The following is a 20,151-nucleotide window of genomic DNA, read 5'->3' on the forward strand; positions in this document are numbered from 1 at the left end:
TTTAAAAACAACCAGACTCGGGGAAGACCTAACAGTTGTACTGGCAACTTCCGTCATGTTGGTGTTACGGGGAAAGGTTGCCCGCCTTCTATCTGCGGCCACCACACTGCTTTTTCCTGCCTGTTCGGGTGCTCTGCCTCCCTCCCCCTGTTTGCTGCTGTCCTCACTCTGCATGTCTTCCTGCCAGGTTGGGTCAATTACTATATAAACCACCACCTTGTTTTCCACTTCGGCACACTGGTCCTCCTCCTGACTTTCTGACAATTGTGTCTCCTCATCGTCCACCTCTTGTGACACTTTCCCACTGTCGCCTTCGTATGACCGTGGCTGCTCAAATATTTGGGCATCACTACATGCTATCTCCTCTTGCCCCGCTTCAAGTGGACCGAGCGAGAGGCCTGAATCTATAAATGGAAAAGTGAACAGCTCTTCGGAGTGTCCAAGTGTGGGATCAGTTGTCTCTGGGCACTCGGCATGGTGGGAGGAAGGAGGATCAGGGTGAGGAATATGCGGTCCAGACTCACGGCTACTGAGACTTGACCGTGTGGAAGACAGGGTGGTGGTGGCGGCTAACTAACTGGAAGCATTATCTGCTATTCAACCAATAACCTTTTCACACTGCTCTGTGTTAAATAGTGGTGTGCTGCGGTCCCCTATTAATTGGGACAGGAAGGTCGAGCGAGAGGATGTGGGTGTTTATTGTGACACAATTTCAGCTTGCCCACAGCCTCGGCCTATGCATGCACCATCACGTTCTGTTCCCTGTCCCACGTCACTTGCCTTGGCCATTTTAAATGGTGGACAATATCTTCCATGCTCACTACAAATGGCTGAATTTGGAGTGAACTTATGTTAGAACTTGCTCTTAGGTTTTTTTTCCTTTGCTGGTCACATGACCTTGTTGGCCTATTTAAGCCTGCTCCGCCCTTCTGGCTTTGCTGGACTTCATTGTATATCTACTTTCTAGCTAGCCTGTGCTCTGTTAGTTTGCTTGGTCTACTGACCTCTATGTTCTATACATTTTGTTTGTTCGTCTGTCTGCTACTATTTCTGTTAGGAGGTGTCCCATATTCCTCCCAGTCCTTAGTACTTGTAGGGATTCCTTCCCCACATCTATAGGTCTCCGTACAGACTAGCTTAGGACTTTAGCAGGTCTGATCGCAGGATCAGGTCCCCTGTTACATCGTAGGGATTAAGCTGAGTTCTATCGTAGGGACAGATCTCCTCTCTTTCCTTAGCTCTGGTAGCAGAACATAACAGTAAGTCCAGCCAGCAAATTCTCTAAGGAAAGATTTTTCTGTTCCATCATGGTGTCGGTTCAGGATTTGGTTCATCGCCTGCAGGGACTCTCTCTGGAGGTGGCCGAGCTCCGTCAGCACGTGAGTAACTGTCCTGGAGCACATTTCTTGGAGCCTAAGGTATGTTTGCCGGATTTATTTTTTGGTGAACACCGAGAATTTTTTTCATTTAAAAATGCTTGCTTATTGTATTTTCGTTTGAGACCTAAGTCCTCTGGGGATGAATCCCAGCGCGTAGGGTTCATAATGTCACTTTTGCGCAAAGAGCCTCAGGAGTGGGCCTTTTCTTTGCAACCTAGTGATACATGCTTCAGATCAGTGGATAGTTTTTTTTCTGCTTTGGGACTATTATATGATGATCCTGACCGTGTCGCATCAGCTGAGACTGAGTTGAGACGTTTAAAACAGGGATCAGGTAATGTGGAAAAATATTGTACTCATTTCCGTCGTTGGTCTACTCAAACAGGGTGGAACGATTCTGCTCTGAAAAGTCTATTTCTTGCTGGGCTCAGTGAAAGGGTTAAAGACCTGCTAATTGCTTATCCTACACCTGAAGATTTGCAACAGGCTATGCAATTAGCTATACGGGTGGATAGAAGACTGCGTGCAAGGGTTAATGAGAGCAAATCCTCTGCTATGTCAGTTTCTGGTTATGAGAATGTGTGTACTAACAGTGGTGAACCGATGGAGATTGGATCGGTGGCACCTCGCTCTCAAGAAAAAGACCGTAGATTTTCTGAAGGCTTGTGTTTCTATTGCGGAAAATCTGGTCATTTGATTAAAGGTTGTGAGCTTCGTATGAAGAAAGAAAAAAAAATGGTCAGTCACGCCCGTATTGCCTGTTTAAATTCCAAGGGTATATTTTTAGCTGCTTCCACGATTGCTCAGAAAAAATTAATGGAATTTCGGGTGTTTGTTGATTGCGGGTCTACTCTGAATGTAATTGATGGGGGATTCGTGGAAAGACTCAATTTAAAACCTGAACCTTTATCATCCCCCATTGCTGTGGTTTCTGTGGATGGTTCCCCTTTGAAGAATATTACTCTCAAGGTCTGTGAATTTCCTCTCACTATTAATGGTGTTCACCATGAGAAATTGGATTTGGTAGTGTTGAATAACTTGCCTTCTCCAGTAATATTGGGATTGTCCTGGTTAAAATTTCACAATCCTGTACTGGATTGGTCTACCAGTGAAATTAAATCCTGGAGCCATAAATGTTATGACAAGTGTTGTAACGGGCGTATTGCAGCTTTGGATAGGGGAGAATTGCCTGTTCCTATTCAGGATTTTTGGAGAGTTTTTTCTGAGAAGGAATCGCAGGTTTTGCCTCCCCATAGAGACTATGATTGTTCTATTGAATTTGTCCCTGGAGCGACTCTTCCTAAAAGTCGTTTATTTAACCTTACTATTCCTGAGAGGAAGGCTTTGGAGGAATACATACAGACAAGTTTGGCCGCCGGTCACATTAGGCCCTCTAAGTCTCCTGTGGCGGTTGGATTTTTTTTTGTAAAAAAAAAGGACGGCGGTTTACGTCCTTGTCTGGATTTTCGTGAGATTAACAAAATTACTGTACGCAATCCTTACCCACTGCCATTGATTCCTGATCTGTTTAACCAGTTAATGGGGGCCAAGTGGTTCTCTAAAATTGACCTTAAGGGGGCATACAATCTGTTGCGCATGAAGGAGGGTGACGAATGGAAGACTGCTTTTAACACTCCTGTGGGTCATTTTGAGAATCTGGTTATGCCTTTTGGTCTTACTAATGCTCCTGCATTTTTTCAGAATCTGATTAATGACATCCTTAGACCTTTGATCGGCAAAAATGTGGTTGTGTATTTGGATGACATTTTGATTTATTCGCCGGATCTGGAGTCTCATTGGCGGAGCGTGCGTGAGGTATTAAAGTTATTAATGGACAATTCGCTTTTTGCTAAGCTGGAGAAATGTGAGTTCGCTGTACAGAGAATTAGTTTTTTGGGCTACATTATCTCCAGCAAAGGTTTTGAGATGGATCCGGTTAAGGTTCAGGCTGTGCAGGAATGGCCTAGGCCTATTGGTTTGAAATCGATACAGAGGTTTTTGGGTTTCGCCAATTACTACAGAAAATTCATAAAAAATTTTTCTAGTATTGTCAAACCTCTGACTGATCTCACCAGGAAAGGTGCTGATGCGGTTCAGTGGTCTTCTGAGGCCATTGAAGCTTTTGTGTATCTCAAGGAGAGGTTCACCTTTGCTCCCATCCTTATGCAGCCTGATGTTACTAGGCCGTTTTTGGTTGAGGTTGATGCTTCCTCTGTGGGGGTTGGCGCAGTATTGTCTCAGGATAACGGGGATGGATTACATCCCTGTGCCTTTTTTTCAAAAAAATTTTCGGAGACTGAACTGAATTACGATATTGGTAATCGGGAATTATTGGCTATTAAACTCGCATTTGAACACTGGCGCCACTTCTTGGAAGGTGCGGAATTTCCCGTTCAGGTTCTTACGGATCATAAAAATCTGATATATCTTGATGCTGCCAAGCGCCTGAATGCCCGTCAGGCTAAGTGGGCACTGTTTTTCTCGCGGTTTAATTTCTCCGTTACTTACATCCCTGGTACTAAGAATGTTAAGGCGGATGCCTTGTCTCGCAGTTTTTCTCCCATAGTCGGTACTGAGAAAGAGGAGAACATTTTACAAGAAGGTGTTGTGATAGCTGCTTTGGACTCCGTTTTGGAAAATGAGATTCTTAAAGCACAGGAGAATGCCCCTTCTAACACTCCTCATGGGAGGTTGTTTGTGCCTGGGACCTTTAGGAGAGATTTGTTTGTTGAGTGTCACGAATCTCGGTTGGCAGGTCATCCCGGAATCTCTGAGACCAAGAGACTGGTGGGTCGCAGTTTTTGGTGGCCTGGATGGCAGAAGGAAGTCATTAAGTGGGTGCGTCAATGTACTATATGTGCTAGATCTAAGTCCTCACATACTCCTGCTGCGGGGTTGCTTTGTCCTTTGGAGGTTCCCAGTGCTCCTTGGACACATTTGGCTATGGACTTTATAACTGACCTTCCTCCCTCTGAGGGTTTTACTGTCATCTGGGTGGTCGTGGACCGTTTTAGCAAGATGTGTCACTTGGTTCCCTTTGTCAAACTGCCCTGCGCTAAAACTCTCGCTAAGGCCTTTGTCAAGGAAATTGTCAGACTTCATGGCGTTCCTACTGACATTGTTTCTGATAGGGGTCCTCAGTTCGTGGCTCGTTTTTGGCGTGCCTTTTGTGACAGGTTGGGAGTTCATTTATCGTTCTCGTCCGGATATCATCCTGAATCTAATGGCCAGACAGAAAGGAAAAACCAGGATGTTGAGCAGTTCTTGCGTTGTTTTGTGGCAGACAATCAAGAGGGGTGGTCTGAGTTTCTGCCACTTGCTGAATTTGCTCTGAACAATCATACATCTTCTTCTGCTGGTTGTTCGCCTTTTTTTTGTTGTTCTGGGAGACATCCGTCGTTTGGGTCGTTCTCCAAGTTGGGATCTGCCGTGCCTGAGGAGGAGAATTTTTCCGGTGATTTGGAGAGAGTTTGGACGGATGTGCGTGGTAATCTTCAGGAGGCCAACAGAAAATCTAAGGACTACTTTGATAGGAAACGACAGGAGATTTTGTTCGCTGTTGGTGACATGGTTTGGTTGTCCTCTAGGAATCTGCGGTTGAGGATTCCTTCTAAGAAATTGGGTCCCAAGTTTGTAGGGCCCTTTAAGGTGCTTCAGGTTGTCAACCAATCTGCTGTTAGGTTGGAGGTTCCTACCTCCTGGAGAATTAATCCGGTATTTCATGTCTCTCTGTTGAAAAAAGCTGTTGTATCGGATTGTGACGCCTCTGCCTCTGTTCCTCCGGTGGTGGAGGACGGGGAATATGAAATTTCTCGCATCCTTAACTCTAGACTGTATAGAGGTAGTTTGCAGTATCTTGTGGCCTGGAAAGGTTTCGGACCCGAGGATAACTCTTGGGTGAGGTCGGATGATGTTTCCGCGTCCAGACTTATCAGAGCGTTTCACAGGAGATTTCCTGATAAGCCTGGTCCTAGGGGATCCGGAGGATCCTCTTAGAAGGGGGGGTACTGTTAGAACCTTGCTCTTAGTTTTTTTTTCCTTTGCTGGTCACATGACCTTGTTGGCCTATTTAAGCCTGCTCCGCCCTTCTGGCTTTGCTGGACTTCATTGTATATCTACTTTCTAGCTAGCCTGTGCTCTGTGTCTTGCTCTGTTAGTTTGCTTGGTCTACTGACCTCTATGTTCTATACATTTTGTTTGTTCGTCTGTCTGCTACTATTTCTGTTAGGAGGTGTCCCATATTCCTCCCAGTCCTTAGTACTTGTAGGGATTCCTTCCCCACATCTATAGGTCTCCGTACAGACTAGCTTAGGACTTTAGCAGGTCTGATCGCAGGATCAGGTCCCCTGTTACATCGTAGGGATTAAGCTGAGTTCTATCGTAGGGACAGATCTCCTCTCTTTCCTTAGCTCTGGTAGCAGAACATAACTTATATGTGATCCATGTGACAGACAAACCACAGTTTTAAATAGTTGGCCTGTAGGTAACTATTTTTAACAGCGTCGACCTCGTGTCAATAAGTTCACTGACATACTGCAACAAAATTTCAATGGAGGCCAGAAATGGCAATATTTTCAGCGCAATTATATGTGATCCGTGTGATGGACAAACCACAGTTTTAAATAGCTGGATTTTTAGCACTGTAATATGGAAAGGACCTGGCTGTATTCTGCAGTTCCAACAAGCAAATGGCAAAGAAAAACGATGTTCTCTGGATTGCTTTTTAAGCAAATAATCAGGATTAAGATAAAAAAAAATTATTCCTGGCCCCTGATACCTGGGCATATCTCTACAAATATCTGTAAATGCACCAGACGACAGAACTGGAATGGACCCCCTTGGTATATGCACTGCAGTCTGCTATATACCCTGCCTGCCTGCCTAGCACTGATATCTCTGCAGCTGGATTAGTCCTCAGTAGCACTGTTAGTTGAGATGGATATGTGTCTCTAATATAGTCTGGTATACCTACACTAACTAGAAACAAGCAAATCTCTCCATAGCTCAGCAGCAGCTCTCCCTACACTGCCTGATTCCGGAGTGACTGTGACGAGCATGGCAGCGCCAGGTCTGAAATAGACCTGATGATGCTGTGCGGCCAGCCAATCACTAATGCCACAACCAACATGGCTGTGGCATTACAGTGTGTGGCAGACAATCCCTGCATGTTGATTGGCACTCTAAAGAGCGCCAAACATGCAGGGAGGGGACCCGAGCTCCCGCCAAGCAACCCCGGAAATACTCGGCGAGCGCTGAGCATCTCGAGCAGTGAGATGCTCGGGCGAGCACCAAGCAGTAGCAAGCATGCTCGCTCATCACTAATTTCTATGGGTTTTGGGTTCAAGTTTGAGTATAGTTCTGGCACCGGAACCGAACTTTGGCCTAAAGTTTGGTCAAACCCGAACCTCCAGGGGTCCACTCATCCCTATAAAAGACCTTTGTTAGTTGGGGGGCACTTTGGAGATTTTTCATTGGGCCCAAAACCTTCCAGTTCCCCCACTGGCTACAGGGTAAAGAGAGGCAATTAGAATGTCCAGCCATCAACAGTCATCTTTTTTGCGCTGCACAACCAAGAACTGCAAAATAACACACCACACCTGGACTGCCCTTTCATGGAGGAAGAGATTTGGCACAGGCCCGGCAGAAAAGTAATAAAAGCGGAGTGGATGACTTTGTTTGTGTCCTAAGCTTACCGAATTCTAATTACAACCATAAATCCCAAAAAGTTGGGCTGTTGTGTAAAACGTACAATAAAGAAAACAAGAATGCAATGATGTGGAAATTCGTTGAAGAGATTTGTGTTCACAACAGAACATAGAACATTAATGTAACTCATTTAGAAATTGATGGCAGCAAAACAATTCCAAAAAGTTGGGAAAAGGTTAAAAAAAAAGGCTAGAAATGTAACTGGTACTAATGAAAAACAGTCAGAGGGTCAATTTTCAGCGAAGTCATATGACTGACTGACTGTATAAAAAAAAGCATGTTAGAGAGGCAGAGTCTCTCTGAAGCAAAGATGGTCATATATTTGCCAATCTGTGAATAACTTGTCTTTGCAATTTTACATTGAGGAATTTTTTTTTTTTTTTAAGTAGTTCCACAATTCTTAGACAAAAGGAATGAACAACCATGGAAAAAAATAAAGACACTATATTATATATATATATATATATATATATATATATATATATATATATATATATATATATATATATATATATATATATATATAGTACAGACCAAAAGTTTGGACACACCTCATTTAAAGATTTTTCTGTATTTTCTTGACTATGAAAATTGTACATTCACACTGAAGGCATCAAAACTATGAATTAACACATGTGGAATTATATACTTAACAAAAAAGTGTGAAACAACTGAAAATATGTCTTATATTCTAGGTTCTTCAAAGTAGCCAACTTTTGCTTTGATGACTGCTTTGCACACTCTTGGCATTCTCATGATGAGGTTCAAGAGGTAGTCACCGGAAATGGTCTTCCAACAATCTTGAAGGAGTTCCCAGAGATGCTTAGCACTTGTTGGCCCTTTCGCCTTCACTCTGCAGTCCAGCTCACCCCAGACCATCTCGATTGGGTTCAGGTCTGGTGACTGTGGAGGCCAGGTCATCTGGCATAGCACCCCATCACTCTCCTTCTTGGTCAAATAGCCCTTACACAGCCTGGAGGTGTGTTTGGGGTCATTGTCCTGTTGAAAAATAAATGATGGTCCAACTAAACGCAAACCGGATGGAATAGCATGCCGCTGCAAGATGCTATGGTAGCCATGCTGGTTCAGTATGCCTTCAATTTTGAATAAATCCCCAACAGTGTCACCAGCAAAGCACCCACACACCATCACACCTCCTCCTCCATGCTTCACAGTGGGAACCAGGCATGTAGAGTCCATCCGTTCACCTTTTCTGCGTCGCACAAAGACACGGTGGTCGGAACCAAAGATCTCAAATTTGGACTCATCAGACCAAAGCACAGATTTCCACTGGTCTAATGTCCATTCCTTGTGTTCTTTAGCCCAAACAAGTCTCTTCTGCTTGTTGCCTGTCCTTAGCAGTGGTTTCCTAGCAGCTATTTTACCATGAAGGCCTGCTGCACAAAGTCTCCTCTTAACAGTTGTTGAAGAGATGTGTCTGCTGCTAGAACTCTGTGTGGCATTGACCTGGTCTCTAATCTGAGCTGCTGTTAACCTGCGATTTCTGAGGCTGGTGACTCGGATAAATTTATCCTCAGAAGCAGAGGTGACTCTTAGTTTTCCTTTCCTGGGGCGGTCGTCATGTAAGTCAGTTTCTTTGTGGCGCTTGATGGTTTTTGCAACTGCACTTGGGGACACTTTCAAAGTTTGCCCAATTTTTCGGACTGACTGACCTTAATTTCTTAAAGTAGTGATGGCCACTCGTTTTTCTTTACTTAGCTGCTTTTTTCTTGCCATAATACAAATTCTAACAGTCTATTCAGTAGGACTATCAGCTGTGTATCCACCAGACTTCTGCACAACACAACTGATGGTCCCAACCCCATTTATAAGCAAGAAATCCCACTTATTAAACCTGACAGGGCACACCTGTGAAGTGAAAACCATTTCCGGTGACTACCTCTTGAAGCTCATCAAGAGAATGCCAAGAGTGTGCAAAGCAGTCATCAAAGCAAAAGGTGGCTACTTTGAAGAACCTAGAATATAAGACATATTTTCAGTTGTTTCACACTTTTTTGTTAAGTATATAATTCCACATGTGTTAATTCATAGTTTTGATGCCTTCAGTGTGAATGTACAATTTTCATAGTCATGAAAATACAGAAAAATCTTTAAATGAGAAGGTGTGTCCAAACTTTTGGTCTGTACTGTAATATATATATATATATATATATATATATATATATATATATACATATATACACACACACACACATGGTGGTCCAAAAGTAGGTGGACAGAAAATAATAACATTTATTTTGATTTATATATAAAATTGTATTTACTAACACAAGCATAATATTGACAATTAAATTTTATTCTGAACAATAATACAAAAGCCCTTAAATTTTATCACCGCAGGTGCTCAAACTGTTTTCCATTACAATTTGCACAGCTTTGAAGTCGCCTCTTACGCTTCGACAAACTTTTTTGCACAAGTCTCTTTGGGTATTAATTTCTTGAAATGCATCTCTTATGTAATTTTTCAAATCACTGACACTTTTTGGTATTCGACTATAAACTTTGTCCTTGAGTACTCCCCAAAAGAATCTGATTGGTTGCTAAGGGCAACTGAGCCAGTTTCAGTTTACACCATGTTTGATAAATCTCCCCCTTCATAACCTTATTACACTTTCTGCCCACCTACTTTTGGACCACCCTGTATGTATATGTATAAATATATACGTATATTACACAAACTTACAAAACCTAAAACAGGGACAAAATGAGCAAATACCCTACTATAAGTAAATAGCAATAGTGCATAAAAGTAACGTAGAGTACTTAGAATACACTGGTTTTGATTTAAAAAAAAAGCGTAAAAGCCCTCCCCACCAGCGCCATGGTGTACTCATTTCGGGATGATCCTAACCTCTAGTATTAAAACCTTACCATGTGTCAAGGTTAGGACCATCCCAATCTGGGTACACCTTGACGCTGGTGGGATGGCTTTTACGCTTTATTTTTTTAATCAAAACCAGTGTTTACTAATACCCTTTGTTATTTATATGCACTGTTGCTTTTGCTTATTTACTTACAGCAGGGCAGGATACAGTGGGGAAAAAAAGCATTTAGTCAGCCACCAATTGTGCAAATTCTCCCACTTAAAAAGATGAGAGAGGCCTGTAATTGACATCATAGGTCGACCTCGACTATGAGACACAAAATGAGAAAACAAATCCTGAAAATCACATTGTCTGATTTGGCCTCCAGATCTAAACCCTATAGAAAACCTTTGGAGGGAGTTGAAAGTCCGTGTTGCCCAGGGACAACCCCAAAACATCACTGCTCTAGAGGAGATCTGCATGGAGGAATGGGCCAACATACCAGCAACAGTGTGTGCCAACCCTGTGAAGAATTACTGAAAACGTTTAACCTCTGTCATTGCCAACAAAGGATATATAACAAAATATGGAGATGAACTTTTGTAATCGACCAAATACTTATTTTCCACCAAAATTTGAAAAATTTTTCTTTCCAAATCAGACAATGTGATTTTCAGAATTTGTTTTCTCATTTTGTCTCTCATAGTTGAGGTCTACCTATGATATCAATTACAGGCCTCTCTCATCTTATTAAGTGGGAGAACTTGCACAATTGGTGGCTGACTAAATACTTTTTTTCCCCACTGTATATGATAATTTTGTTTCTATCTTCGGTTTTGTCCGTTTAATGGCCAGTGTGAACATGCTCCTATTTTGTATCCATACCAACTTATACTAAAGCTCTTTTTTTTCCAGTTAAGTTACATACAAAATTATGAGGAGCATGCATGGCGTTTCAGTATCCTCATACTGGCATGCCAGGCTTGATATGTCACTCTCCACAAGGAGAAAACTTACCCCCTTAGATTCCAGTCTTAAGCCTCTCACCTAGCCAAATCAGATCTCATACTTTGCACTGACAAGGGGCAATACCTCAAATCACAGCATCTGAAAATTCAAATTCTGATTTGGCCTTCATCCTAAGTCATATTACAAGGCTCAATAAAGTTTCAATATCGGCTTGCAAGATTGCTGCTTCCAATAGGTGGTGCTAGAGTTCTAGTCCTCTTCCTCTCTAAAGAGACAATTTGCATATACAACATTATTAAAGTTTATACAATAAAATCATGGGGGTCAGTGCACAAAAGAAAGTTCATGACATCTTGTATGTACCAATAAAACTTTCTCTTTTAGATATATGTATTTTTATTCACTCCTTTTGTAGGTTTAATACTCTTATGTCATATGTTGAACCTTTACAAATCTTTGAATACCTTCAGCATAGATATTGGGACCGGTTACTCATACGTAGTGTGAACAGAGCCCTATAATCACATAAATATGCACAAAAATTACATCCCGAGTCGCTCTGTGCTAAACTTTTTATTAGCTTATTTTCTTTTTAAAATGTCTGAAAATATGTATAGAACATTATTTACAACTCATAAATAGAAACACAAGATTAACCAGAAATAACGGTTAAAAAAAACGCATGTTCCCAGCAGTGCTAAAATTGTCTTTTCAAACAGATTTTATAAAAATGGGTTTACAGCAATTCAAACATGCAGAAGGTGCTTGGTCGGTGGGATTTCGTCATGTGTGGGGGACGGCGGAAAGTCCTTCTAGAGTCCATTAATGCGTAACATATAGATAACACTTACAGACTTTTCCTTTTCCCCATAACTATTGTTGCATGGCATGTCAGATGAGCATACACGATCAGAATCTGAATACTTAATATCGGACATATATACGACAAAAAGCTATTATTTCTGGACCAAGAGGTTACAGGTGCAGGAACGGTACGTGGCCAGCCACATCCTTGTATTCCAAAATTGTGCGGGCAAGGCCTCGGGTGTTTTGCATGTTTTTTTATTTTTGTAAACCTGTTATTTCGATCTTTCAGCTCTGGATATTTCAAGGATAACAATAATTAAACTATATTCACATATACAATTTGCACTAAATAGTATTTTAGATGTTTTTCTTCTTCTTACTTAAATACACATATACAAAACAGTAGACTGAAAAAAACATTGTGCTGTATCTTATGACATCTGATGCTCGATCGGTCTACTTCAAGGAAGAAAACACGGGATACTCATTGTACACTGGTACCAATATGAAACATACAATGGGGAACACCACGGATGTTAATATGTAGATACGATAAAGTCAAGAAGTTACTTTGCTGTCAAAGGGTCAATACTCAGATTCTCTTCTTTTTTTTTTCTTCAATTTTTTGCAACAGAACCAAGAAAGTTTCTGAAAGGTGGACATTGGATGTTCTCCGGCTATTCAGTATCACTTGTATTCTCTCCTTTTGACGCTCGGCTTAGAATTCCCATCCACTTCAGAAGCAAATCTTCGTCTTCTGCGCCAAAAAATAAAGTTTGCTGGGACTGGCTTAATTTAAATACATACTTTAAGTCCACTTTGTCACTAGCAGCTGGTATGCTGACTTCATAGCCTGGTAGTGGAATAGTTCGCTGGTTTCGGCCATCCTGCAAGAAAACATATACATCGAATTAGGACATTGAGTGTCACACATCCATGGACCACCCACAGATGTTTAATTTTTTTTTGCAGACACCCTTATAAGTCAAGAACCTTCTTCTACATGGATTTTGGAACCATGACATTGGTTGTATCCAAAGCAATACTCTAAGCTGTTTACCCTTAAAGAAGTTGTCCACTAAGTGGACAACTCCTTCTCATCCCTCACCCTTGACCCCGATAAAATAAAAAGCTTATACTCACTGTGACAATACTGCCTATAATCTTAATAAGACAGATGATTAGATTTATTAATCCAAGAGAAATACAAGTCAACAGAAAGATAATAGTGTAAGTGTATTTCAAGAAGGACATGATTATTTGTATAACCCTGATTGCTATCTCCTCTTGGGTTTAGAAACAATGATGTTTGCTACCATGCTAATTACATATTATACTAAGTCAGCTGAATGTTGATTTAAAGAGCCCCTGCTATACCAGCTATGTAAATGAAATGCTCAAACAATGAGACCTGAGGATGCCCTCCTTAACCCCTTACCTGTGAATGTGTACTTGAAGGACAACTGTAACTATTTTAAGGGACATGTGCTTCTGTAGCAGTGAGACTTGAAATTGAAATTGGAAGAGACTTTACAAGGAGAAGCAAAAGATCACATAGACTCTCTCAGACCTTCAGCTAGCTTGGTAGCATGGCTTTACCCAAAGAGACACAGATTTGGATTCTACATGATTCCAGCCTAAGGGTATATAGCCCTGACTGGAAAGATACGGATCTGCTCAATTGACCATCAAAGAGCCCATAGATACATTTGTGGAGACCAGGTTGGGACGATGAAGTCACCTGGCCCCAAGGATATGTTGTTTGGGGTTGCCAGGTGGGACCCTTCGGTCGCCTGGAACCCATGGAGACATTCGGAGAAGCCAGATTGGGACCAGCCGGTCATCTGGCCCCATGGAAACTCTCAGAGAGGCCAGGGTGGGACCCTCGGTTCTCCTGGCCTTGTACCTCGATGGACTGCTAGCTTCCTAAGCTTGCCGATACCGTCTCTCTGTGGGAGCCCGCCAGAAGAGGGGGGCCACTGGTTGACGAAGTTGGCCCTGGAAGTCCCAAAGTCGCAGCTGTTCTCTCCCAGGCGGGTGGAGCGGAAGAGTGAGGACTGTGTAATGTTGTACAATCTTGGGTATTTGCTAGGACTGTTCTGTTTATTGTCCGCTTTGTGGTTCAATAAAGTATTGCCACGCTGTTTTACCCTCACCCTGTGTTGTCTGAGCAGTGTTACGCCCACGGAAGACCCCAGGTCTTCACACTCACCTCCCGTGCCGGCGCTGTTCCAAAGGTGTCAGCACTCGCTGTCCTGGGGCTCTCATTCAGTTGTTGTGACATGTAAGCCCGGAGCCCAATCAGAGCTGGCATCACTATCCCTGCCTTCAGATAAATTGAACATGAAAGGAAAGTCAAAGCTGCCTCAGCCCGGACTTCCTCTTCATGTTTGACTTGACAGAAGGAGGGGACAGTGACACCGGCACTGATTGGGCGCCAGGTTCACGAGTCACAACAATCACACGAGAGACCCGGGATCACGAGTGCCGACACCGCTGGAACAGTGAGAGGAGAGTATAAGCTTTTTCATTTTATCGGGGCCAAGCATGAGGTGTGACAAGGTGCTGTCCTAGTGGTAGACAACCCCTTTAATGTATAACTAAACTTCAGCAAATTTTTTGTGAATTTTTGTAGTCCCTTAAATTCCTTATGGATTGGTGGAGGTCCGGGTGCTGTGACCCCACCGATTGCTAAAATAACGCTCGGAAGTGCACAGCTCCTACCTGAGTGCATTGAGAGTACAAATTCAACAGAGAGTCAAAAGACATTTACCAAAGTTTCGTTACACTTTTCCCTATCTTCATTTGTGTGAAAGTGGTTGTCCAGTGAAAATAAGTTACCACCTATTCGTTCGATAAGGGATAACTTGCCGTTCTGTGTATGTCCCAGCAGTCCCTGCTGGGACTGACACTGATTGGGAGATCAAGGAATTTTGTATCCACCACAAGGAACTTTTATCCTCGGATGTCTGACCATCGCTCCATTCTAATTGGGAAAAAAGTTCTGCCAATCTGTCCCAGCAGTCGGACCTCCACAATTAATAAATAATCACCTATCCTATGTTGGTGGAGAGAAGGGTCAAGCAGTTGAAAATTAAACACCTGATCCATCTCAGGAGATAAGATGCCACTATAGCAGGCTTGAAATTCTTTGAAAATCTATGGAGAAAGATAAGGTGCCAACATATTCTATGGAGCACCTTGTGGGGCACATTATACTGAATGGAGTAATATATGGGGCTCATTATACTATATGGTGCACCATGTGAGGCCATTACACTGTATAGTGCAGTAAGTGGGGCCCATTATACTGTATGGTACAATATATGGGGCCTACTATACCGTATGGAGCAATATAGGGAGCCTATTATACTGTATGGAGAAATATAGGGGGCCCATAATATTGTATTGAAGACTGAGGTACCTATAATACTGTATGGATGACTGAGTGATGCCCATAATACTGTATGGAGGACTATGTGGTACCTATATTGGAGGACTGTGTGGTGCCCATAATACTGTATAGTGGACTGTGTGGACCTATAATACTGTATGGAGGACTATGTGGTGCCTATAATACTGTATGGAGGATTATGTGGTGCCTATAATACTGTATGGAGAACTATGTGGTGCCTATAATACTGTATGGAGGACTATGTGGTGCCTATAATACTGTATGGAGGATTATCTGGTACCTATAATACTGTATGGAGGATGATGTGGTGCCCATAATACTGTATGGTGGACTGTGTGGACCTATAATACTGTATGGAGGACTATGTGGTGCCTATAATACTGTATGGAGGATTATGTGGTGCCTATAATACTGTATGGAGAACTATGTGGTGCCTATAATACTGTATGGAGGACTATGTGGTGCCTATAATACTGTATGGAGGATTATCTGGTACCTATAATACTGTATGGAGGATGATGTGGTGCCTATAATACTGTATGGAGGACTATGTGGTGTCTATAATACTGTATGGAGGACTATGTGGGGCCATTATTCTGTATGGAGGACTATGTGGGGCCCATTATACTGTATGGAAAACTATGTGAGGCCCATTATACGGTATTCAGGACTATGTGGGGCCCATTATACGGTATGGAGGACTATGTGATACCTATAATTCTGTATGAAGGACTATGTGGTACCTATAATTTTGTATGGAGGGCTATGTGGTACCTATAATACTGTATGGATGACTATGTGATACCTATAATACTATATGGAGGACTGTATGATTCCCATAATACTGTATGAAGGACTATACAAAAAGGAAATGACTTTGTAAGGGCTGCAAAGTTATGAGATATGCTCTTCTGGGACTCCCACGAATATTAAGGTTTTTTTTTTTTGTTGGGGGTGGGGGGGGTGGAGGGGCCAAATAGAATTTCTGCTATGGGGCCCCATGATTTCTATGTACGCCCCTGCCCATGTTGACTGAAAAATAAAAAAGTTAAGAGCTCCTGGAAGAAGAGGAGGGAAAAAAAACAAGAATGAAAATTGGCCTTGGTGAGAAGGCATAAAAACCCTTTTTATGGATATAATTTGCCATTTACAGCTTTTTCAAAGTTTGAGAAACATCTAGTTTACACATCACCTGTGAGTTGATCATTAAGGGATGATGGATTGGATAAAGAAACTGGTTGGAAAAAATAGTCTATCGGACTATGGTAAGGACTCAGTCCTTTTTCTTTTCCCCTTTACTGCAGACATAATGGAATAAATGAGGTTGCTGTTCTTGGTGTATGATCAGGTGTATGATGATGTCTGACCATGCCAAGGACACGTAAACATATATGGTCCACATGGATGCTTTGACAATATGCCCTTTCCTTCCCAAAGCTGCCCACCTGTCATTAAATATCACTGACCTCAACAAACCCTCAGGAGACCCGATGATTTGTGGTGGATTGCCCCCAGCTATTGTATGTGTATTTGTGTGCTCCGAGAATAACAGGGTCAGGCAGTTTTATGGGAACGGAGAATGACAGGAAAGGAAAATAATACACACGAAGATAAAAAAGCGTCATAAAAACCAGAGACAATATGACATTGAGAAGATCTGCAAGCTCCGAACAGGAGGCAAATAAATTATTTTTACTACACAGAACAATAAATCGCCATCACCATCCTTCATTGTTTTCAAATCATATTCGACAAGCTATAATGGTAAATCAGCTCAATTTTAACTCTTGGTTGTTTGACGGGAGCTTCTCCTTCCAGCAACGTATGGTGCCCATAATTTGGCACAGAAGCCCTCCGACTCCCCTGTGGTCCTTGACCACCACAGAAAACATTGGATAGATCAAGAATGAACAAAACCAATGGGGCCCAATTCATTCTTATATTTGCACCTGTTTTTTTTGTTGCGCTTTTTGCCTTTTTGTTTGCGCCACTTCTTTCCATTTGTACCTTTTTTTAGTCTATTTTATTTGTGTTCGCCTGTGTTTTTTTTTTTTAGTTAACTTATGTGCACAAAGTTTAGGATTTCCAAAGACGATCTCACTTGATTCTTTAATTTTCGAGTTACAAAATTTGTCGCGAATGTTCTCCAGTCCTTCCCGTGGAGTGATTTTCTGTACACAAAAAGTGTTGGTGTAATTTTTGACGCATTATTAGAAAAGCAGAATGTTTTTTGCTAAAAAGTTGAAAAAAAGGATAAAGGCAAAAATAAACATTTTGACTTTGCCCAAAATCTATGAACAGTATGCACCATTTTGAAGGATTGAAACAAAACAGTAACGAGTACAGGGCAAAAAAAAGAAAAATGACAAAAAAAAGTGCAAATGGTAAATCAGGCCCTTTGTGTTAGAGGCATCAAAAGGAAGAAACGATGGCCATTATGGAATCATGAGCCAAGATGAAAATAGGCAAAAATGCTTCTACCGTGTTTTCCCGAAAATAAACCCTAGCATGATTTTACTGAAATTTTGGAGTAATATAAGCCCTACTCCAAAAATAAGCCCTAGTCAGGGCCAGCATTGAGAGGAGGGGAGAGATGTAAACTGGCCACTCTCTTAGTGGACACCAGCATTTCTTTTACGAGGTTAACACTGCCTAAGGACCTTTGGTGTTATCACAGTCATGTGACCATTATGTTACCAAAGGTCCGTTAACTGGAGGAGTCTAGGGGAACTTAAGAGGAGACAGGCTGGTATGCACCATATGTGCAGTGTGTACAGGCTGAATGTTCAGTTGATCAACACTTCAGATCAGGAGAGAAAAAATTGCTCTTTTAGGGTGTTATGGATGTATCTATACCCCATTCCCTTTATCCTTTCCCATCCTTCGGTTGTACTTGATGGAAAGGTCTGATTTTTTTTTCCAGAGATTCTATAACTATCTGCAACACATACGCTCATGTCATCTTGGCCCTGCATGTCATGGGCATTCATTTTATGATGGATCTGTAACTTTCTTCAAGTAGTTTTAAGGCTAAAGGCTAAATAGGAAAATAATTTAAATATATATGTGTTTGATGTGGAAGAACATGACCGGCCGCACAGAACCCGAACCTCAACTTCATCCAACACCTTTGGGATGAACTAGAATGGAGACTGTGAGCCCGACCTCCTCCAACATCAGTATCTGACCTCACAAATGTTCTTCTGGGTAAAGGGACAAAAATTCCCATAGACATCTTCAAAACCTTATAGAAAGTCTTCCCAGAAGAGCAGAAGCTGATATATCTGCAAAGGATCCAACTCCATATTAATGTTTATGGACGTTGAGCAGGAGGTCAGAAAAGCTCCTATGGGGAATGTGGAGGGGGCACAGTACTTTTCTCCATATAATGTTTATGACGCGCCCTGGGCCTATGTGATGCAGCGTTGCGCACGCAGGGACTACCCGGAGCCGGATCTGATAGGGGTAGTAGTCTCGTGGCGGTGACCCGGTCCGTGCCCAGGGAGTCAGACTAAGTGGCGGTATATTAGCAGTAGATGTAGAACGACTACGCCACCCGTTGAATGAAGCTATGGAGCTGCTGCTGCAGGGCAAACCGCTGAGGCCGGTGGGAGGATGGTGCAGCGTGGATGGTATAACCCCCAACGGGAGGGGTATGGCCTCAGGGCAGCCGACGTGGATGATGGGGGTAGCAGGAATCACTCAGAGACGATACGGTGTAGTTCAGGGTCTTTACTGGTGACAAAGATACACCCTCCCGTAGTACTGGCTAGCGGTCGGGGCCTGGTCAGTCCTTGAGCAGATGGGATCCCCCTTGGCCAGGCTGAGTTGTAGGCCTCCCCAACTAATTGTACTCTTCTGGCTACCTTGCTAGAGGCGGGTAAAGGTAGCCCACGTCCCTGAGTGTACCGTGTGGTGCTCACCCGTATGGCCGGTGACTCGGGGCCTTCTAGTAGCTTCTACTCCACGACAGCGGTGCTGGTCCCACACGTGTGACCGAGCCTTCGGGTTTCTGGGCCAGAGGACCTGAAATCCCCTGCCGGTCGGTTTCTGCTGCTGGGTAGGAGTTAGTCCCCACAGCCTCGGACTCCGGGTCCGGTAAGAAATCTTCAATCAGGGCGAGCTCTACAGCTTCCAGCCCTGATCTCCTCTTAGCACGACTCCCACAGAGCTCCTGATCTTTCTTTCCTATCACTGCTTCTCTTCTTCTCTCTACTCTTCTTCCTAACCCTGCCTCAGCCCCAGGTTTATATAGGGGAAGTCCTTCCCCTCCCAGGACTGGGCAGGAGGTGTGGCATGCATAGGATTCCTGACCAAGAGACCTCCCACCTGCTCTCAGACATAACACTGCTGTTACTGTGGAAACCAGACCCCTGGGGTGCCACATTCCCCCCTAGTGAAATTTAGTACTCCGGGACTAAACATATTTTAGAAAAACATAACCAATACAAACAAACGGTACAATAGAAAAAAAAAAACATATTAGAATGGTCACGGCGTGTCCGCAACCGGGTGCAGTTTTTGAAGAAAAGCAAGGTGTCCATTTCACCAAAACAGGGAGACAACCAGGTAGGGGTCTGTCCTGCCCCGAGTCCTTAACAGTCTTTAGTCCATTCCTAAGTTACGCTCCAACCAATTGTACAAGGATTCCCGGTAAATCCACCAAGGACTCCTAAAAATAACTAGAAACACATAATTACTTACAAGTAACAGACAGGTGACCACAAATAAAACAATTTAAACACTTCAAATTCTCCAACGTGCGGGTAACTGGCCTTTAGTGGCCCTAGTGGACCTACGGAGCTGACTGTCTGGCCCTGAACTACAGGGTGTAGGAGCTGTCAAGGGTAAACTGGGCAGCTGTCTACAGGCTCTTTGGCTCACTAGGGGTATGGCAGGCTCACTATAAGCAGAGGGTTGATCCTCCTGATCTGCTTGTGTGGAGTCTTCTGCCTCCTGGACCGGCTGTTCTTCCAGCTCTACCGGTTGCTCCGTGAGTACTTGGGATGCTGGTTGGAGGAACGTGAGGAAGGGTACCACAACTGCACCA

General features: G+C 42.9%; 1 protein-coding gene across 1 annotated transcript in view; it reads right to left on the bottom strand.

The window, feature by feature from the left end:
- Positions 1 to 11,439: 11,439 nt before the first annotated feature.
- The window catches only part of FGD3 (FYVE, RhoGEF and PH domain containing 3), a 340,862-nt gene continuing 332,150 nt past the window's right edge, over positions 11,440 to 20,151 (bottom strand). The window contains exon 19 of the mRNA XM_073644555.1: positions 11,440 to 12,573. Within this exon, the coding sequence (XP_073500656.1) occupies positions 12,364 to 12,573 (210 nt within the window). The 3' untranslated portion in view covers positions 11,440 to 12,363. The remainder of the gene's footprint in view (positions 12,574 to 20,151) is intronic.

The sequence above is a fragment of the Phyllobates terribilis genome, unplaced genomic scaffold (assembly GCF_046119375.1).
Source record: "Phyllobates terribilis strain yellow unplaced genomic scaffold, ASM4611937v1 Scaffold_8__6_contigs__length_399053987, whole genome shotgun sequence".
NCBI lineage: Eukaryota > Metazoa > Chordata > Amphibia > Anura > Dendrobatidae > Phyllobates > Phyllobates terribilis.